We start from the raw sequence: 23,473 nt of genomic DNA on the forward strand, positions 1-23,473 counted from the left end.
AGGATGAGAAAAGGAAGATTCAACCATATACCCTTGTTTGTGTTGGAAGGGGTGGATAGGAATACAATGTATTCAGTACATTATAAACAATACATTTAAAGTGCCTTTATGTTCATCAGCTTTCTTCTGGTGGAGTCGAGAAGTCATGGTCAATCCAGGCATTGTTCATTTTTTATAAGCGTCAACCTGTCAACATTTTCAGCTGACAGGCGGATATGCTTATCTGTTATAATGCTACCAGTAGCACTTAATACCCACTCAGACAAAACGCTGGCGGCATGGCAGGCCAGCACCTCCAAGGTGTAGAGTTCGTGCCACGTGTCCAGTTGTACACCCAGTAGTAGTAAGGCAGTGAGGAATCATTGAAGACGCTGACACGGTCTGCTATGTACTCCTTCACCATCTTCCAAAATTGTTCCCTTCTTGTGACAGTAGGTTGCGCATCAGGGTGAGGGTGATGGCGGGGTGTCATGAAACTGTCCCAAGCTTTGGAGAGTGTTTCCCTGCCCCTGTTGGAACTGCTGTGTGTTCCCCTTGTCTCCCCTACTCGGTTGGCCAAGGAACTATGGACTCTGCCACCAGCGTTGTCAGATGGAAATTTATGGAGGAATTTTTTAACAAGGACCTTCTGGTATTGCACCGTTCTGCTCATCCTCTCCACCAGAGGAATGAGAGATGAGAAGTTCTCTTTGTAGCAGAGGTCGAGAAGGGTGAACAACCAGTAAACTGTGTTGTCTATAATGCTTATAACGCACGGGTCGCTGGAAAGGCAGCCTAACATGAAGTCAGCCATGTGTGCAGGCAAGACTTCGCTGTCATCATCAGGAGGATCACTCTCAACCTCCTCATCCTTTTCCTCCTTTTCTGCCCACCCACACTGAACAGATGGAATTAAACTTCCATGGGTACTACCCTCTGTAGTGGAGGCAACCGTCTCCTACTCCTCCTCCTCTTTATCGTCCAATTCGCACTGAGAAGACAAACTGAGGGTGCTCTGGCTATCACCCTGTGTACTTTCTTCCCCCATTTCCACCTCTTCCACATGCAAAGTGTCATCCTTAACTGTGAGCACCGATCATTTGAGTAGATACAGAAGTGGGATGGTTACGCAGATAATAGCGTTATCGCCGCTCACCATCTGTATTGATTCCTCAAAGTTTCTTAAAGCCTCACAGAGGTCAGACATCCATGCCCACTCATCGCTTGTGAATAGCGGAAGCTGACTGGAAAGGCGACGACCATGTTGCAGTTGGTATTCCACTACTGCCCTCTGCTGAACCACTAAGTTTAAGACGTGGGCTAGGCATGGGATGTGTGTGAGCTTGCCAAGCTCCACCAAGTTACGGCCATTATCAGATGCAACCATGCCTGGTTCTAGGTTGAGTGGCGAGAGTTACAGTTAATTCTGGTCTCTTATCCCCTGCCACAGCTCTGCGGCGATTAGCTGTTTGTCCCCATAAGCATATCAGCTTCAGCAGGGTCTGTTGCAGCTCCCCCACTGCAGTGCTACACTGCTTCCAGCTACCGACTGATGGCTGACTGGTGGATAATTCGGAGGTGGAAGTGGATGAGGAGGCGGAGGAGGAGAAGTGGGGGTTGGAGCCACTAACATAGGTGCTGGCGGAAACCTTGATCGACGTAGGGCCCGCAATCCTTGGCTTCGGTAGTATCTGTGCCATCCCAGGGTATGACTCACTCCCGGCCTCCACAACGTTCACTCAGTGTGCCATCAGGGAAATGTTGCATGCCTGGCCGAATGCACTTGTCCATGTGTCCGTGGTTAAGTGCACCTTCCCAGTAACCGTGTTGGTCAGGGCACGTGTGATGTTATGGGACACATGTTGGTGTAAGGCAGGCACGATACACCTTGAAAAATAGTGGCGGCTGGGGACTGAGTAACGCGGGACAGCCGCTAACATCAGACTGCAGAAGGCCTCAGTGTCCACGAGCCTAAATGGCAACATTTCCAGGACCAGTAATTTTGAAAGCTGAGCATTTAATGCTATGGCCTGTGGGTGGGTGGCTGGGTATTTGCGCTTGCGTTCAAAGGCCTGGGGTAAGTACATTTGTACGCTGCGCTTGGACATGGAAGTGGATGTGGTCGCTGATGGTGCTTGCGAAGGTCCAGGTGTAGGGCAGGATGCATCCGGGCCTGTGCCTTTGACAGGGGATTGGCTGCCATGTGGCGGAAAAGGCTGGTGGTGCTGAGGTTGATAGTGTTCACGCTCCGGCTCATTCTTCTGTCGTCCGCACTTTCCTCAAAAAAGCGCTATACTGCGGAACACCTACCCCTTGGTAAGGGAGATTACCGCAAGGGGGTGCTCCGTGGAACAGTTGCAGGACTGTTTGGTGTGGCCCACCTTCTCCCTTTTGGCACCCCACTGCCTCTTCCAGCCTGTTTCGGTGCAGCAGATCCCTCCCTCTCTGTACTGCTGTCCTTGCTCAGCTTTCCACCTTCCCAGGTTGGGTCAGTGACTTCATCATCCACCACCTCCTCTTCAACTTCCTCACTCTGCTCATCCTCCTGATTTGCTGACCTAACCACAACCTCAGTAATTGACAACTGTGTCTCATCCTCTTCATCAACCTCTTGAGACAGTTATTGCCGTTGAGTTATTGGCAACTGTGTCTCATCATCATCGACCTCATTAAACAGTAATTGCTGTTCCCCACCATCATTTTCTTGTGATTGTGGATGCTAAAGAGTTTAGGAATCAGGGCACAAGATCTGTCCCTCTTCAAGCATGCTTGGGAAGAGGGCCAAATCAAGGAATGTCGCTGAAAAGAGCTCCTCGGAATATCCGAGTGAGGGATCACTTGTTTGCCCAGACTTTCCATGGTCGGAGGGAGGAGGATCAGGGTGATGATTGGATTGAGCAAACTCATGGCTACTGAGACTGGACTTGGTGGTAGACAGTGTGGTGCTTAACCGACTGGAAGCATTATCTGCTGCAATCCAACCGACCACCGGGTCACACTGGTCTGACTTCAAGAGTGGTGTCCTGCGCCGGCCTGCAAACTGGGACATGAAGCTAGAAATCGTAGATGATTGTTTTTCTTGTGCTCTGGCAGCAGCCACAGTTTCACCGCGCCCAGGGCCACTGTCTCTGCATGCACCATCAGCATCACGGCCACTGCTCCGTCCCTTACTGATCGCCTTCTTCATATTAAATGTTATATATGATTGAAAGTCTGTCACACGTACAGTAGCGTAGGATTTGGAAGTGTATGCGCAAACAAATTTAAAAAGGTATTTGGGATGTGGAAACGTCACACAGAATATATCCCACAGATAATGTCAATGCTGTCACCAGCGGCCAATAAGAAATTACAGGGAATGTCACAGGTATTTGGGATGAGGAAACGTTATACAGGAGAGGTACCACTGGTAATGTCACTGTCCGCAGCGTCTACGCAAAAAAGTACACTGTATGTCACAGATGCATTTTTTTCAGCACACACAATACACTGCAGATGTGGTGCTGCTAATGTCACTGTGCGCAGCAGAGACCGTCTACGGAAAAAGTACACTGTATGTCACATATAAATTTTTTCAGCACACACATACACTGCAGATGTGGTGCTGGTAATGTCACTGTCAGAAGCGGACACCGTCAATTGAAAAAGTACACTGTATGTCACAGATACATTTTTTCAGCGCACATGTTACACGGCAGATGTGGCGCTGGTAATGTCACTGTCCGCAGCAGACATAGTCTACGGAAAAAGTACACTGGATGTCACAGATACATTTTTTCAGCGCACACTGCAGATGTGGCACTGGTTATGTCACTGTCAGAAGCGGACACTGTCTATTGAAAAAGTACACTGTATGTCACAGATACATTTTTTAAGCACACATGTTACACTGCAGATATGGCACTGGTTTTGTCACAGTCAGAAGCAGACACCGTTTATTAAAAAAGCACATTGTATGTCACAGATATTTTCTGGATGCGCACACTTTACACTGGAGAAGTAAAGCAGCTAATGTCACTGTCTGCAGTGGACACTGTCTACGGAAAAAGTACACTGGATGTCAGATATTTTTTGGATGTGCACACTTTACACTGGAGATGTGGCGCAGCTAATGTCACTGTCTGCAGCGGGCACCGTCCACGGAAAAAGTACACTGGATGTGCAGCAGGCGCTGTATGTAGGTTCCAGCTCAACTTACTTATGCAGGAGTGGTGAAGATACTCTACTTGGTTTATAGAATGTGTCTGCAGATAAGAACCATTTGGCCCATCTAGTCTGCCCAATATACTAAATACTATGGATAGCCCCTGGCCCTATCTTATATGAAGAATGGCCTTATGCCTATCCCATGCATGCTTAAACTCCTTCACTGTATTTGCAGCTGCCACTTCTGCAGGAAGGCTATTCCATGCATCCACTACTCTCTCAGTAAAGTAATACTTCCTGATATTACTTTTAAACCTTTGCCCCTCTAACTTAAAACTATGTCCTCTTGTAGCAGTTTTTCTTCTTTTAAATATTCTTTCCTCTTTTACCTTGTTGATTCCCTTTATGTATTTAAAAGTTTCTATCATATCCCCTCTGTCTCGTCTTTCTTCCAAGCTATACATGTTACGTTCCTTTAATCTTTCCTGGTAAGTTTTATCCTGCAATCCATGTACCAGTTTAGTAGCTCTTCTCTGAACTCTCTCCAAAGTATCAATATCCTTCTGGAAATATGGTCTCCAGTACTGAGCACAATACTCCAAATGAGGTCTCACTAGTGCTCTGTAGAGCGGCATGAGCACCTCCCTCTTTCTACTGATAATTCCTCTTGCTATACACCCAAGCATTCTGCTAGCATTTCCTGCTGCTCTGTGACATTGTCTGCCTACCTTTAAGTCTTCTGAAATAATGATCCCTAAATCCCTTTCCTCAGATACTGAGGTTAGGACTGTATCACTGATTTTATATTCTGCTCTTGGGTTTTTACGTCCTAGGTGCATTATCTTGCACTTATCAACATTAAATTTTAGTTGCCAGATTTTTTACCATTCCTCTAGTTTTCCTAAGTCCTTTTCCATTTGTTGTATTCCTCCAGAAACATCAACCCTGTTACAAATCTTTGTATCATCAGCAAAAAGACACACCTTACCATTGAGGCCTTCTGCAATTTCGCTGATAAAGATATTAAACAATATGGGTCCCAGAACAGATCCCTGAGGTACCCCACTGGTAACAAGACCTTGGTCTGAATATACTCCATTGACTACAACCCTCTGTTGTCTGTCCCTCAGCCACTGCCTAATCCATTCAACAATATGGGAGTCCAAGCCCAATGACTGCACTTTATTGATAAGCCTTCTATGTGGGACAGTATCAAAAGCCTTACTAAAGTCTAGATAAGCGATGTCTACTGCACCTCCTCCATCTATTATTTTAGTCACCCAATCAAAAAAATAAATAAGATTAGTTTGACATGATCTCCCTGAAGTAAACTCATGCTGTTTTTCATCTTTCAATCCATGGGATTTTAGATGGTCCACAATCCTCTCCTTAAGTATGGTTTCCATTAATTTCCCCACTATTGATGTCAGGCTTACTGGCCTATAGTTGCCCGATTCCTCCTTACTACCTTTCTTGTGAATGGGCACAACATTTGCTAATTTCCAATCTTCTGGGACGACTCCTGTTGCCAGTGATTGGTTAAATAAATCTGTTAATGGTTTTGCTAGTTCACCGCTGAGCTCTTTTAATAGCTTTGGGTGTATCCCATCAGGCCCCTGTGACTTATTTGTATTAATTTTAGACAGTTGACTTAGAACCTCTTCCTCTGTAAAGACACATGCGTCAAAAGATTCATTAGTCTTCTTTCCTAACTGAGGTCCTTCTCCTTCATTTTCCTTTGTAAAAACTGAACAGAAGTATTCATTGAGGCAGTCAGCTAGTTCTTTATCTTCTTCCGTATACCTTCCTTCTTTAGTTTTTAATTTGGTAATTCCTTGTTTTAGTTTCCTTTTTTCATTTATGTATCTGAAGAATGCCTTATCGCCTTTTTTCCCTGACTGAGCTAATTTCTCTTCTGCCTGTGCTTTAGAAGCTCTTATAACTTGTTTGGCCTCTCTCTGCCTAATCTTATAAATTCGTCTGTCATCCTCATTTTGTTTTGTTTTTTTTTTTATTCCTAAATGCTATCTTTTTTGTTTTTAATGATTTTGGCCACTTCTGCTGAGTACCACAGTGGTCTCTTCCTTTTTTTGCTTTTACTGACAAGCCTAATGCAATTTTCTGTTGCCTTCAATAGTGCCACTTTTAAGTAGTCCCATTTCTCCTGGACTCCAATGAAACTGTTCCAGTCTGATAGGGACTCGTGTACCGCTAATCTAATTTGAGAAAAGTCAGTTTTTCTAAAATCTAAAACTTTTGTTTTTGTGTGGTGTGACTCAGTCACTGTACTTATAGTAAACCACACTGACTGGTGATCACTAGATCCCAAGCTTTCCCCTACAGTAATATCAGATACCAAATTCCCATTTGTGAATACTAAATCTAAAATGGCCTCCTTCCGGGTTGGCTCCTCCACTACTTGCTGTAGAGATAATCCCAGTAGGGAATTTAGAATATCTGTACTCCTGGCAGAACTAGCTATTTTGGTTTTCCAGTTTACATCTGGAAGATTGAAGTCTCCCATAATGATAACTTCCCCCTTCAATGTCATTTTAGCTATTTCCTCAACTAGTAGATCATCTAATTCTTTGACTTGGCTAGGTGGTCTATATATCACACCTACACGAGTTACCTTATGATTATCAAGCTGCAAGGTAACCCAAACTGACTCCAAATTGTTCTCGCTAACTTGTATCAAATTAGATTTTATGTTATCTTTCACATACAGGGCCACCCCTCCCCCCTTCTTGCCTACTCTGTCTTTCCTGTATAGAGAGAACCCAGGTATTGATGTATCCCAGTCATTACTCCCCTTGAACCACGTCTCAGTAACAGCCACTACATCTATATTCTCAGATGCCATTATAGCCTCAAGTTCATTGATCTTATTCCCTAGACTGCGAGCATTTGTAGACAAGACTCTGAGCTTGTCATTTCTTAACCTTTGTGCTACTGGCCTCTTCTGGCATTGTTCCGGGGGGCAGTCGGACTGCTGGATTATCACTCTTTTGCCCCCCTTTCCTAGTTTAAATGCTTCTTAGCAAATACTTGGAACTGTTCACCGAGGACATTCGTTCACTTGAGAGAAAGATGCAAACCATCTTTCTTGTACTGTTCTTTTCCATTCCAACAAGAGCTAACATGAGACACAAAGCCAAACACTTGGTTCAGACACCATTCACCAAGCCATACATTGAATTCCTTAATGTGCATCTTCCTGTCATGCTGAAGGTTCTGCACAGGCAAAACTGCAGAGAATGAAACAGTTGATGCAACCTCCCGTATTTCCTTTCCAAGTGTGTGAAAAGATTCCTTCACCTTTGAAACCTCATTGCATGCCAGATCGTTTGTCCCAAGATGGAGAATAACATCCACTTCCCTTTCCTGCTTTGCTTGCCTAACAATATTTAGGATCCGTCGTCTATCCCTGCTAGCGGTAGCACCAGGGAGACATCTCACAACACCATTCTCCTCAAACTTCACACCTCTTATGATGGAATCGCCCACCAACAGCTGCTTACTATCAATCCTCACCTTCTCCTTTTTGTCTTTGGCTGCAGTCTTGCATACTTTAGGCATGGGAGATGATTGTTTCTCACCCACTGTGCTTGAGCCATCCTCCATGTTGCTCTTGCACTCTGAAAGTGCTGCAAATGAATTATGGAGAGCCACAGACTGTGGGACATGCCTTCTATCCACAACTCTCAGTCTAACAGAACCTACAGTAACCCATCTTCCATTTCTAGGGGGCTTCTGTAGCAGTGGCATTGCAATGTTCTCAGCCTGAGTTTGTTTAGTGGTTAATTTAAAAATCTCATATTTCAAAAAGGTAATTTCCTGCTGCATTATGGAGAGCTGTGTACAGATCAGACAGTATCCAAACCTCTGAAGAGTGGAACCTGAAATAAAAGCATAACAATTCCTGCACAGAACCAGGTCTGCCATTGTAAAGAGGGGAAAGATTTTAAACAAACAAATCTTACTTGTTTAGATTGTATCCACCTCCAGATTACCTCCTGAGTATCTCCTGAATATCTACAATGCACTTAGACAAGCAGCACTTGAATTAGCAGCAAGCTAAGGCTTTCTATTCTCGCAATAATATGAATCCTCTGGTACTAATAGTAAACAACCCAAGGACGGTCCCTCATGGCAGGCAAACTCTCTGCACCATTCTTTGAAATGGTTGTCTGAACTATAGTCCATAAAAGGAATGGTTATACACAACTTTGTACTTAGTTGTCAGGATGTGTCCAGGTGCTTGAATCTTCTACGGGTCACTTGGTGCTGTGGAGCCCATAGAACTTCTCTAATCTCCACAAGTTCAAGTAGATTAACTCCCGGGGCAAAGCCCAGGAGGACAGAGACAGGTGTCTCCTCCCTCCTTCTTACTTCTCTCTACACACACTATCTTTTCCTGTGGCTGGCCTATTTAAATTATGTAATAGTGACCTCTAGCGTTGGTAAAGTGTAGTACATTTGAACAGCCTGAAGTAGGAATTTAGCAGCATATGATAAAGGCAAATACAGTAATTAGTGCAAAATGACATAAAATGGAAATAGCATTTTGGAGTGGCCCATACACATAAGTGGGACACTACAGATGTCAGATATTTTTTAAATGTGCACATTTTATACTGGAGATGTGGCACAGCTAAGGTCGCTGTATGCATCAGCCTAACTATTGCACGCTATTTAGCGCAGGATGTGCTAAAAATAGATATTGCTGCCATACACAATAGTCCTTAAAATGGCTTTTGGGTCTGTATAGATTCAGCTATTTAGCGCAGTTTGCGCAAAAAATATATATTGCTGCTGCCACACACAACAATAGTCCTTAAAAGGACTTTTGGGTCTCTGAAAAGTTTTTCTACCATAAATATTCTACACTGTCTGTCCCTTCCTCAGCACAACTCTCCCTGACTAAGACTGAGCTGAACACTCGTTATTGGGTGCTATATAGCACGCGATGACGTGTTCCGGTCAGCCAATCACTGTAATGCCAGTAACCAACATGGCTACAGCACTACAGTGCATGCCAGTACCTCCCAGCACGTCTATTGGCTGTGTAGCAACGAAGAAACGTGCAGGTAGGAGACTCAAGCATTGCGCTCGAGCACATGTGGTACTCGGCCGAGTACCGCCATGAACCGAGCATTGAGATGCTCGATCCGAACTAGTGTTCGGCAGAGCATACTCTATCTACACTAGTGTGCATAAGTTAGGGCAGTACTTACCTGCACGTTTATTGGCTGCATAGCAGCCAAGAAACGTGCCGGGAGGAGACTCGAGCAGTGCACTTAAGCACATGCGATATTTGGCCGAATACCGCCATGTGCCGAGCATCGAGATGCTCGAGCCGAACTGGTGTTCAGCCGAGCATGCTTGATCAACGCTAATATTTTCACAACATGTATTACTGTGCAAAAGCTTTTGACAGGAGTGGAAAGTAAGAATGCTTTCAAAAATAAAATTTGTTGAATAAATTTGGAGCCAATTAGATTCCTCCCTGGTGGTATTGCATGATGGATAATACTCAAATAGAAAAGGTGAAGTCCAGCTTCTTGAGATGCAAATTCCTTTATTTCATGCGGTAAAATCCAGTTGCTAAATCAGATATACAATCTACATGTTTCGGAACACTCAATCTCTGTCCTAACTCATGACCATGGTCATCTCAAGAAGCTGGACTTCACCTTTTCTATTTTCTATTTGAGTATTTGATCAGTTGAGTCCAGGCTGTGTCCGTGCTTCTATAGCAATTAACACAGGGGAACTCTTAATCTTTTTGTTTTCTGCATGATGGATAAGTATCTGCCTATTTTTATTAGCATTAAGGACAACATTGCTCTTGACCAATCCCTAATTTTCTTTGCTGCAAACTTAGTGGAGCAGATGAAAAACACACTATGCTTACTTCCCGTTGAAATCAAAGATGCCCAGCAGTGCCATCAGCTCAGAACTGGCAAAAGCCAGTGAGACCCAGGTATACCCATGTACTGTTCAGAGCAGTCTGGCCATTAATGGTCTTCATAGAAGAATTGCCATACCTTTAATGTGGAAAAAAGGCCAAAAGACTTAACTTTGCATGAAAAATATAGGAACTATGTGCAGAACCATCAAAATTTGAAATATCTGGCTGTAACAGTAGACAGTTTGTTTGCCGAAGAGTGGTAAAATACTGAATGTCTGCAGGCAACAGTGAACCATAGTGGAGATTCTTTTTGTGTGTGGAACATATTTCAGCAAATGGACATGGGGATTTGGTCAGGATTAATAGTGTCCTCAATGCTTAGAAGCACATCGTGCAATACCATCAGAGAGGTGCCTAATTTGCAAAAATAAATAAAAATATTCTGCAGCATTAAAAAGACCCTAAACATATAGGCAAAAACTGTGTTCAAGGGTACCTAAAAGAATTGATGCTGTTTTGAAGGCAAATGGTGGCCACACTAAATATTGATTTAATGTAGATTTCTCTTTCATACATTCACAATGCATTTTGTTAATTGATTAAAATGAACTAGTTACACAATTTTTTGAAGAATTCTTACTTTGTAGCATTTCCTGCCTAAAACTTTTGCACAGTACTACATACTCTCTTAATTCTTCAATTTTTTATTAATCTTTTTGCTTCCAATGAAACTATTGTCATTTTCCATTGAAAGACAGGCACACGGTATATTCTGGCAGTGGCCTTCAGGGAACAGACAAACAGCTGTACATTCCTGCTTATTCGCTAGTGAACAGGATCTGTGACAGTCTAAAGTAAGCCCCATCATAACATGCCATTGGGATGCTGCCACTCACTGTACTATATCCAGTGTCGGCAGAAATAGTAGAGTCATTCCATCAGCTATTGGCTGGAGCCGGAGCTAAATGTGTGTGTCTAAGGCAGAAAGGTTCTTCCCAGGTCTCCATGTTTACAGAGTAATGAATTCTGAAGAACAAGTCCAACCATGCTGATGATTTTTCTAATCTTCTCATTCCTTCTCCCTTGTTTTATCTATGGTCAACAACAAAGTTTTAGTCCATCATGCTACCTGGACCCAACCCGTGGATTAGTTTGTGACGCCTGTCCACCTGGATACACAGGGCTGCGCTGTGAACGGTAAGAACTTGCCTTTATCATATTCACCTCTTAGTTTAAAGCTTAGTGTAATTTCAATGGGTTAAATTAAGTTGTGTTTCTGTCTTTGTGCCTCGTAAAACCTTAAGCTTTTAGTAATTAGCTTTCTAGAAATAAAGCTGTAGAAATGTAGAAAAGTGTTAGAAGCAGTAGTAGTGCTTTCATGATGCATCAAGACTACAAGTGAACCTTCTACATTATGTAGACTACAGGGCTGATTCCAATTCTCAAATGAAAACTGTTCTAAAAAGTTGAACAGCAATTTTTTTTCTGCCATATGATCACAGTATTGATAATCAGTATTTTCCTGGTTCCAGTCAATGCCCAATCACGTGTAATGACATAACAGATTTATAGCTATGTGATAATCTCCACTTGCTCCTAGAGGAAGTGCTCATTTCCTCATGATCAGATAGGGTTGCACATAAAAAAGAAAATGGCAATACATAACTGGACACTAATTTCCATGTGTGTTTTTAAACATAAAACGAAATCGAATACTATCAATTAGAAGGTAAACCTGTATAAACATGGCCAGCTTTTCCTGGTTAGGTCTTCTATTAAAGCAGTATGTTTTAAGCCGATTCTAACTTTAGAGCTATAAACTCTCAAAAGGAACAGCTGAAATAAACATCACAGATCGTATTTCATTTACAAACTGCTTTTGGTTTTGTGTCACAAATGTAATAATTTGACTCAGTAGTATAAAAAGGGTCAGAGAGACATCTGGGACTGTAAAAATAGGTTTGTTCTTTATCCGCCTAGTCATAGTACTTCACTGCACTCTTGTGTGTTGAACAAACTGTTACTTGGAAAGTCTCACAAATGATGTTTTTCAAGTCACTGAGTTTTTCAGAGACTGCCAAGTCTTTGAAGATCAAAGAGGTTCTATACTATGGATCAGATAGCAGAGTATTACACGTGCTCTAAGGCCTCATGCACATGACTATTTGGGATTTGTCTTCCAAATATCGACCAAAATATGGAGTATATTACATTTGTGCTCCAGATATAACTGGCTGAAATACACATAGGCCCTGATTTAAACAAGACCAGAGTATGCTACACTGTCTTGATGGGCCCTATGCTGCTAGGGTTGGTCTCAAACTGAAATCTAATCCAGTTTATAGCTAACATAGATTTCAATCATCATTTACGTAAATTATGATAAATTTGCTTGGGCCAATGGCCCTCCGCTTTCAATCTGCCCACACTATACTCCCTTTTTGGAAACTGGTGAAGGGGGCATAACATCACCAGTTGACCAGATTTAGTCGCAATGGTATTTAACAGGTCACAAAATCTGGTTTTGTGACTTTTTTACATCAAAAGTAAGGCATAGGTATATGGTAATTGTATTCTACATATTATCTATGTAATATACTGTGTATAAAATGCTATGGCTGGCATATTTTATTCTGTGTAAATAACAAATATTTTATACTATATGCAGCCTATTTTGAAAAATGGCACACATATCTGAGAATTTGACATCCAAATTGGTAAAATCTCCCAATGAATATACCAATGGGCACTTAGCTTTATGTAAGGGTGATCGAGGTAATGGGTTCCCTTTTAAAGTGGTAGTCCATGATTGGAAAAAGATGAGCACTTTATTTCAAAAACAGCAACACACCTATTCATGTGTTGTACTTGGAATTGTAGCTCAGCTCAATTGAAGTGAATATGGCTGATCTGTAACACCACACACAACCGGTGGGCAGGTGTGATGCTGTGTTTGGAAAAAAACTAAACAAAACACTCTTTCTATTCCTGGACAACCCCTTTAAAGAAATGATTGCAGACCATAACATTTGAACAATGGACATTACTTTTCATGTGGTACAAAAGAGATTGAGCCCCTTCCTGGCGCAGCTATCTTCCCTTTTTGTTTTTTACTCCCTGCATTCCTGGAGCCATACTTTTTAACTTTTCTGTGTCCCTCCTCTTAACAGTGACCTCTACAGTGTCCCGACCCCTTAACAATGATCTCCACAGCACATGCCCCCCTTAACTTTTACCTATAACAGTGGCCAGATACAAAAGTTACCGATACCCATGAGACAGATGTAACCCTAGCAGAGTGGCCCAGCTCATGGGAGAGACCAGAACCCTGGGAACCTGAGACCGAAGAGGGGGAGACAACCCCGCTAAGTGTGATGGTGGGAGACATGGAGGACTTGCCGCCAGGTCTGGAGCTAGCCCACCTCAATGTCTCCGGGGATAATTTTGGTACTGCACCCACTGGGACCCAACCCTATCCTGAGCCTGGGAAAATGTGTTAATAATAAATGGTGAACCACAACAGCCGGGGGCAGAGACAGTGTTTGCCCATTGTGTGGTTCATTAATATATGTTATTTTGGGTAAACCAGCCCATTAGCATGTTCTCGAGAGTCATCTGGGAATGCAGAAAACACAGGACCGGATACAACAACGGTTTTACTTGCCCGGTGTGTTCAGAGAGGTAGAAGAATATTGTAAGTCTTGCCCAACCTGCCAGATAACGAGCTCCCAGCCACATTTCCGTAGTCCCCAGGTACCCCTCCAGATTATCGAGGTTCGGTTCGAGAGAATCAATATGGATCTCGTAGGCCCGGTACCGAAGTCCGCTAAATGACATCTTTGTCGTCCTCGACTACGCCACTCGGTACCCGGAGGCATTGCATAATACATCAGCCAAACACATAGCTAAGGAGTTGATAGAGATGTTTTTTCTCGAGTGGGTCTGCCTAAGGAGGTTCTGACTGACCAAGGGACCTCATTTATGTCCAAGGTCATGAGGGAACTCTGTAAGTTTCTCCAGATAAACAGCTATGGACGTCCGTGTATCATCCGCAAATGGATGGCCTGATAGAGAGGTGTAATCAAACATTAAAAAAATATGCTAAAAAGACTGGTCTCTAAAGATGAGAGGGACTGGGACCTTCTTTTGCGCTATCTCATGTTTTCAGTGCAAGAGGTGCCCCAGGCCTCTACTGGGTTCTTGCTCTTCAAACTGCTATATGGCAGACACCCTCGCGGTCTGTTGGACGTGGCCAAAGAGGCATGGGAACAACAACCAAAACCGCACAAAAGTGTGGTTGAGTACATCACCCAGATGCAAGGACAGATACAAACAGTTTTTCCTCTGGTTAGGGAGCATATGGAGGCAGCGCAACGAGGCCAGAGTAGGGTATATAATCGGCAGGCGCGGGTCCGTAACTTTAACCCGGGTGGTCGAGTGTTGGTTGTGGCACCAACTGCAGACAGTAAGTTCCTAGCTAGGTGGCAGGAGCCCTACAAGGTACTTGGTAAAATTGGAGATTGTAGATTACAAGGTACATCAGACAGGGAGGCTAAAGCCGAAGCAGGTGTACCATGTGAATCTGCTCAAACCATGGAAAGATAGGGAAACCGGTACTGAAGACAGCCCACGACAAGGGTTTCTAGGGGAAGCAGTTTCGGCCCCTCTGTCTGAAGCAAGGGAAGCAGCTGCCACAGTGAAAATTGACAACAGCCTCTCCTCTAAACAGGCTCAGGAAGCCAGGAAGTTCATTAGTCAGACACGGATGTGTTCTTGGACCTCTCTGGACGCACTTCCATAGTCCGACATGGCATTATCACTGAGCCTCAGGCAAAAGTCCGGTTAAAACCATACCGGGTACCCGAGGCTCGGCGACAAGCCATCGCGGAGGAAGTGCAGCTAATGCTCCAGCTAGGTGTCATTTATAGAGTCAAAAAGTGAATGGGCCAGTCCGATAGTCTTAATACCCAAGCCGGACAGGACATTGCGGTTCTGTAATGATTTCCGCAAACTGAATAAGGTGTCCAAGTTTGACACATGTCCCATACCCCGAGTGGATGAGCTTATTGAGAAGTTGGGCTAAGCCCGGTATTTTTCTGTGTTGGACCTCACCAAAGGGTACTGGCAGGTACCCTTTACGGAGGCTGCCAAGGAAAAAACGGCTTTAATCACACCAGAGGGGCTGTATCAGTACAAGGTATTACCCTTTTGTCTACATGGCGTTCCCGCCACGTTTCAAAGGCTAATGGACATTGTACTCCGTCCACATCGTCGGTACACTTTGGCGTACCTGGACGATATAGTTATCCACAGCACCGACTGGAAAGTCACCTACCTAAAGTATCGGCTGTAGTGCATCCCATTTGGAAGGCTGGCTTAACCGCTAACGCAAAAAAGTGCGCTATAGGGTTAGAAGAGACCAAATACCTCGGGTATGTAATTTGGCGCGGAATTATCAAACCTCAGGTGAACAAAATTGAGGCAATTAGGAATTGGCCCCGACCTGTCACTACTTGGCAAGTAAAGTCGTTCCTGGGTATGGTGGGGTAGTATATGAGGTTTGTCCCCAATTTTGCTACAGTTGCCGCACCATTGACAAGCCTTTTGAAGGGACGCAAGTCAGTGACGGTTCAGTGGCCTCGGTGAGGTAAGAGCCGGTAGTTTTAAGTGTCAGCGGCAGCTAGTGCTGTTTGACACTGTTTGTTGTTAGTGTCGCTATAAAGCCGATCCAGGCCGGCTCTTACTGGGAGTAGCCAAAGTGCTGGGTGGGTGGTTTCTCCCCACGCTCCAGGCCGGGTCTTTATTGGCCCATATAAATCCCAGCCAGCAGTCTCAGCTGGATGTGGATTATCCTCCATCTGACAGTGGAGCGCTGTCAGTCTCTGTGTGTTTTTGGAACTGAGAACTTGTGCCATGCTAAAGGGTGACAGATGCCTGCTGCCCTAAAGCCTGCTGTGGACTGCAGGTGGAAAAACTGCTGACCAGGTGAAAGTTTTTATTCTGTGGACTTTTCATGGTATGAACACACACCAAGACTGCAAACCGTTACTTTATGTTTTTCCCTATGTGTGAATAAAACACTGAACTGTTTTAGTTAAAGACTTTGTGGTTGCCCATGTACTGCATCCGCTATCCTGTCTACCAGAGCAAATCCCCACAATATATAAATGTAAAGGATCGATCTCTCACGGGGTGGGGGGGTCGCAATCACAGACTTCACCTTTGACAATGGGGTTCAAGTCCAAATGGTGCTTTATGTTGGCACTTTAGCACCAGCACAAACATAAATCCAAACCAAAATAAACACCTGCCTATCTGGGTCCTAGCTAATACAGAGGTCTTCTCCCTGACTCACCTCTAAAGCATAGTTTGCACACAAGGTCTCAGACTCCAATCCTTAGCAGGTCAGCTCACCAAACATAAGTCTAGGGGAGAGATCCGGCTTCACTAAGCCGCACTGTCTAACAGCCCTCCTGGCTGTGACCACGCAAGCCTCTTAGGCTTCCCTTTCTGTAGGGTCACTTCCTCTCCCTCCAGACTTATACACAGAGGGTTGATTTATCCCAGCTAGATTAACCCAGTTGGCCTCATCTGGGGCCAGGGAACCTGTAATGGACTGGGTGTGGACTGGAAGCCTCCCACTACCAACTTGTCTCCCAGTCCAAAGATATCCAGCCCATACAACTTTTAATAACAAACAGCTCCAGCAACTATGCCTTGCTGAAGCCATACCATTTCTGAATTTCAGTTCTCACCCAGGAAAGCAGATTAGGTTACTATAGAAACCAGTTTTAATACAGATTTATTACAAATAAGACTATAGAATCTTGATAGAATAACTGTACGGTAAAGCTTCTATGCACTTGGATATACCATATCTGTAATACTGCATTAGTATATTGTTGACATCAATAGCCACTTAGCAATTAAAATGGAAAGCATTATTATGTATAAAGTGGAACCGGCACTCAAACAGTCGGAGTACACGTGGGATTGTTTTAAATTTATAAAACTTTTATTAAATAATAACTATTTGTGCACTTCTTAAATAGATATAAAAACAAATATAAAAACATAAAAATGGTAAAAAAAATGATACACACATTCAGTTCGAAACTTGCAATAGTCAAAAAGCAATCGCTATTATGCTGTCCTGATAATTCGCTGCACCATATATCACTGCATCCGTATCCCACTTGTTTAGTGTGACTGATGAATCGCAGTCATCTATGGTCAAGCGGCTTGTTTATAGGGCTATTTGTTTAGCTCCTTATGGATTGACAATTTGAAACCAATAGTTAGGTAAAAAATCACTGCAACAGGTGCACAATGTGGTTTTCAAGCAATAGTTCGTATTAGACAGAGTATCGGTCCTCTGCCCTGATTCCCTTAAGGCTCCAAGTGTGCCATCCAAGCAAGATCAATGGTCCGAAATGGTATTTGAAGTTCCACCTGTGTTGGTATCGTCACAGGGGTATGGTGTAGCTCCACATGTATTTCTATCAATTGAGAGTTTTACTCACTGTGTCCCGTATGGTCTCACTCTGTGTATCCCGTACTCGGTTGCTGCCGTGGCGTCCCACGCTTCCACCTTTCTCCGGTATGTTTGTCTTACTTCCGGCTCTGTCGGGATCTCGCCTTTGGTCTCGCGAGAATCTTGTTTCAGATAGTTGTTTCGTGAGTCCCAATACGTGTGTGTGAGTTGACTAGCGTTCTTCCCGTCTCTATTAGGATTATCGGGTCTCGGTCCTTTAGTACATGGCCATGCACCGTCTCACAGGTAACACCCAGACGCGTTTCGAGATGCTATCTCTTCATCAGTGGGTTGCCTGTGAGTGGTGATGTCTTGGTTCTTATGCTCTCATCTTGATTGCTTAATTGGTCACACTTGTTTTCGCTGTGAGGTCCCGTTCACAATTGGTTTTTATTTTTTTTCCCTGTAATTCTGTTGTTTCCTCAATTTTTCACCATCCTCAGGGATTTTGTTGTGCATCAGTTGATTTTATAATTTTCATATAGCATCACATTATACGATATGGCATACAATATAAAAAATAAAAAAATAATATAAAATGTAACATCAATTAGATGGTATACCCTGTAGCATAAGACCGGAAATATAGAAAACAATATAGAAAGTATTTTTTTTTTTTTTTTTTTTTTCATAAGTGTATCTCTGTCAGCCAGAAACTGTATGTCTGTCTTTGTTTTCTATTACTATTTTTTAATAGACTATTTCGTTTTTTCTTTAGATCCTCAATTATACCAATTTGGTATCTCCTTTTAGGGACAATTTATTCATGAGTTTTTCTTCTTGTATGGGCTTTCTATTTTTCAGAGATTTTACCGTTTTTATATATTTCATAAATAGTTCATTTGCCCTTCAATAAAGATCTCATTCTGTTTCATTCAAGACAGATTTCTCATATATGTATTTGTCTATAGCTGTATGGGATAATTACGCATTTTTATGGGGGGACAGATTTCTCATAGTGCTGTCTATTTCTTATCTAAACCTTTGTTTATAGCTGTATAGGGTCGTCCTGCATTTTTATGTAGAGACCCTTATAGGGGGACAACCTTATCGGAGGGTTTCTATTTTTGGGGATATCAGAGATGCTTCCATCAAGAATCCACCTACATATCATGGCTCGTTCTTTCTGTCGAGTTTCTCGGTCTAATTCTGTGTTTCCTCTACTTAACCCCATACGTACAAGTGGATCCATATTTTATATGAACCCAAAAATTTCCAGATCTGAATTTAGTCCTGCAGGGAGAAGACTCCCAAAGTCGTATATTCTCCTGGACTCTGCCCGTGACATTCTCATACATTCTTGATGGAAGCATCTCTGATATCCCCAAAAATAGAAACCCTCCGATAAGGTTGTCCCCCTATAAGGGTCTCTACATAAAAATGCAGGACGACCCTATACAGCTATAAACAAAGGTTTAGATAAGAAATAGACAGCACTATGAGAAATCTGTCCCCCCATAAAAATGCGTAATTATCCCATACAGCTATAGACAAATACATATATGAGAAATCTGTCTTGAATGAAATGATGAAATGATGAGATCTTTATTGAAGGGCAAATGAACTATTTATGAAATATATAAAAACGGTAAAATCTCTGAAAAATAGAAAGCCCATACAAGAAGAAAAACTCATGAATAAATTGTCCCTAAAAGGAGATACCAAATTGGTATAATTGAGGATCTAAAGAAAAAACGAAATAGTCTATTAAAAATAGTAATAGAAAACAAAGACAGACATACAGTTTCTGGCTGACAGAGATACACTTATGAAAAAAAAACAAAAAACTTTCTATATTGTTTTCTATATTTCCGGTCTTATGCTACAGGGTATACCATCTAATTGATGTTACATTTTATATTATTTTTTTATTTTTTATATTGTATGCCATATCGTATAATGTGATGCTATATGACAATTTTAAAATCAACTGATGCACAACAAAATCCCTGAGGATGGTGAAAAATTGAGGAAACAACAGAATTACAGGGAAAAAAACAAAAAAAAAAAAAACAAAAAAAAAAAACAATTGTGAACGGGACCTCACAGCGAAAACAAGTGTGACCAATTAAGCAATCAAGATGAGAGCATAAGAACCAAGACATCACCACTCACAGGCAACCCACTGATGAAGAGATAGCATCTCGAAACGCGTCTGGGTGTTACCTGTGAGACGGTGCATGGCCATGTACTAAAGGACCGAGACCCGATAATCCTAATAGAGACGGGAAGAACGCTAGTCAACTCACACACACGTATTGGGACTCACGAAACAACTATCTGAAACAAGATTCTCGCGAGACCAAAGGCGAGATCCCGACAGAGCCGGAAGTAAGACAAACATACCGGAGAAAGGTGGAAGCGTGGGACGCCACGGCAGCAACCGAGTACGGGATACACAGAGTGAGACCATACGGGACACAGTGAGTAAAACTCTCAATTGATAGAAATACATGTGGAGCTACGCCATACCCCTGTGACGATACCAACACAGGTGGAACTTCAAATACCATTTCGGACCATTAATCTTGCTTGGATGGCACACTTGGAGCCTTAAGGGAATCAGGGCAGAGGACCGATACTCTGTCTAATACGAACTATTGCTTGAAAACCACATTGTGCACCTGTTGCAGTGATTTTTTACCTAACTATTGGTTTCAAATTGTCAATCCATAAGGAGCTAAACAAATAGCCCTATAAACAAGCCGCTTGACCATAGATGACTGCGAGTCATCAGTCACACTAAACAAGTGGGATACGGATGCAGTGATATATGGTGCAGCGAATTATCAGGACAGCATAATAGCGATTGCTTTTTGACTATTGCAAGTTTCGAACTGAATGTGTGTATCATTTTTTTACCATTTTTATGTTTTTATATTTGTTTTTATATCTATTTAAGAAGTGCACAAATAGTTATTATTTAATAAAAGTTTTATAAATTTAAAACAATCCCACGTGTACTCCGACTGTTTGAGTGCCGGTTCCACTTTATACATAATTTATAGCACAGAATTAGGGGTGTGTCTTTTTGAACCTGCGCACCAACTGTGGCAATTCGGAGTGAGCCATCTGCTTATTACCCACTGGAAAGCATTATTAGTCATGAAGGAACTAAAAGCTGTACAATTACTTATACATTCCGTTATTCTTGTGAGACAGAAAAATGAATCCACAGTCTCAGTTTGGATTATACATTTTCCTCAAAATTAGCTAGTATAAATCAGTAGGTCAGTAGGTAGTAGTTTGCTTTAATTACTATTTTGTCACCCTATAAGACAAGACAAGACACACCTGCTCATAATATATTTTTCATCAGACCTCCAATGGAAAGCATACCTCAGCTCAGACTCCTAATTAGATCTCAGATAAGACCTCAATGCTAATTATTCCCCCAATCAAACCTCAGATCAGACCCCAATCAGACCTCAGATCAGACCCCCAATGTTAATTAGATCCCCAATCAGATCTCAGATCAGACCCCCAATGTTAATCAGACCTCAGATCAGACAAAAAAAATAAAATCAACTCACCTCTCCTGTGATCGAGCCCTCTTCCTACTCTTCTTGCCACGCCGTGCTGTGACCCAACGTCTCACATCATGAGGTCACAGAGTTTGTCTACATCCTAATGCTGTGCGACGGTCACAGCACAGCGCGTAAAGCCTGCAGGAGAAGACCAGGAGGCGGTGAGTACAGAGCCAGCACAGGAAGTGCTTTATGACATAGTACTATAGTAACATAGTTTATAAGGCTGGAAAAAGACATCCGTCCATCCAGTTCAGTCTGTTATCCTGAAAGTTGATCAAGAAGAATGCAAAAAAAAAACTGTGAGGTAAAAGACAATTTTCCTCATTTTTATAGACAAAAATTCCTTCCCAACTCCAATCAGAATAACTCCCTGGATCAACTACCCATCTCTAGTAGCTATGACATTTAACCCCATAGGGACACAACCTTATTTCACCTTAAGGACTAGGCCATTTGACCAGTGTCACTTTAAGTGTTAATAACTTTAAAACGCTTTGACTTATCCAGGCCGTTCTGAGACTGTTTTTTCGTCACATATTGTACTTCATGACACTGGAAAAATGAAGTAAAAAATTATTATTTTTTTGCATAAAAAATACCTAATTTACCCAAAAACTATAAAAATTTGCAAATTTCAAAGTTTCAGTTTATCTACTTCTGTAATACATAGTAATACCCCCCAAAATTGTGATGACTTTACATTCCCCATATGTCTACTTCATGTTTGAATTATTTTGGGAATGATATTATATTTTTGGGGGATGTTACAAGGCTTAGAAGTTTAGAAGCAAATCTTGAAATTTTTCTAAAATCCAATTTTTAGGGACCACTACAGGTCTGAAGTCACTTTGTGAGGCTTACATAATAGAAACCACCCAAAAATGACCCCATTCTATAAACTACTTTGTTAACCCTTTAGGTGTTGCACAAGAGTTATTGGCAAATGGGGATGAAATTTGAGCATTTCATTTTTTTGCCTAATTTTCAATTTTAACCCATTTTTAACAGCCAAACAAGACTGTATATTTATTGCCCTGACTCTGCCGTTTACAGAAACACTCCAATATGTGGCCGTAAACTACTGTACGGCCACACAGCGGGGCGTAGAGTGAAAGGTGCACCGTTTGGTTTTTGGAAGGCAGATTTTGCTGGACTGGTTTATTTACACCATGTCCCATTTGAAGCCCCCCTGATGCACCCCTAGAGTAGAAACTCAATAAAAGTGACCCTATATAAGAAACTACACCCCTCAAGGTATTCAAAACTGATTTTTACAAACTTTATTAACCCTTTAGGTGTTGCACAAGATTTAATGGAAAATTGAGATACAATTTCAAAATTTCACTTTTTTGGCAGATTTTCCATTTTAATATTTTTTTCCAGTTACAAAGCAAGGGTTAACAGCCAAATAAAACTCATTATTTATGGCCCTGATTCTGTAGTTTACAGAAACACCCCATATGTGGTCGTAAACTGCTGTACGGGCACACGGCAGGGTGCAGAAGGAAAGGAATGCCATACGGTTTTTGGAAGGCAGATTTTGCTGACACCATGTCCCATTTGAAGCCCCCCTGATGCACCCCTAGAGTAGAAACTCCCAAAAAGTGACCCCATTTTGGAAACTACGAGATAGGGTGGCTGTTTTGTTGGTACTAGTTTAGGGTACATATGATTTTTAGTTGCTCTATATTACATTTTTTGTGAGGCAAGGTAACAAGAAATAGCTTTTTTGGCACCGTTTTTTTTGTTATTTACAACATTCATCTGACAGGTTAAATCATGTGGTAATTTTATAGAGCAGGTTGTCACGGACGCAGCGATACCTAATATGTATACTTTTTTTTATTTATGTAAGTTTTACACAATGATTTCATTTTTAAAACAAAAAAAAATGTTTTAGTGTCTCCATAATCTAAGAGCATTGTTTTTTTCAGTTTTTGGGCGATTATCTTAAGTAGGGGCTCATTTTTTGCAGGATGAGATGAAGGTTTGATCGGCACTATTTTTGGGTGCATATGACTTTTTGATAGCTTGCTATTACACTTTTTGTGATGTAAGTAGAGAAAAATGGCTTTTTTACACCGTTTTTATTTAAATTTTTTTATGGTGGTCACCTGAGGGGTTAGATCGTGTGATATTTTTATAGAGCTGGTCGATATGGACGCGGCGATACCTAATATGTATACTTTTTTTTATTTATGTAAGTTTTACACAATGATTGAAACAAAAAAAAATCATGTTTTATTGTTTCCATAGTCTAAGAGCCATAGTTTTTTCAGTTTTTGGGCAATTATTTTGGGTAGGGTATGGTTTTTGCGGGATGATATGACGGTTTGATTGTTACAATTTTGGTGTACATGCAACTTTTTT

The 23,473-nt window shown here is 42.0% G+C and overlaps 1 protein-coding gene across 1 annotated transcript in view; it reads left to right on the top strand.

Moving 5' to 3' along the window:
• The window catches only part of LAMA2 (laminin subunit alpha 2), a 772,405-nt gene that overhangs the window by 331,657 nt on the left and 417,275 nt on the right, over positions 1–23,473 (top strand). Inside the window, exon 16 of the mRNA XM_044291170.1 lies at positions 11,150–11,236. Coding sequence (XP_044147105.1) covers positions 11,150–11,236 — 87 coding nt within the window. The remainder of the gene's footprint in view (positions 1–11,149; positions 11,237–23,473) is intronic.

Source organism: Bufo gargarizans, chromosome 4 (genome assembly GCF_014858855.1).
Source record: "Bufo gargarizans isolate SCDJY-AF-19 chromosome 4, ASM1485885v1, whole genome shotgun sequence".
NCBI lineage: Eukaryota > Metazoa > Chordata > Amphibia > Anura > Bufonidae > Bufo > Bufo gargarizans.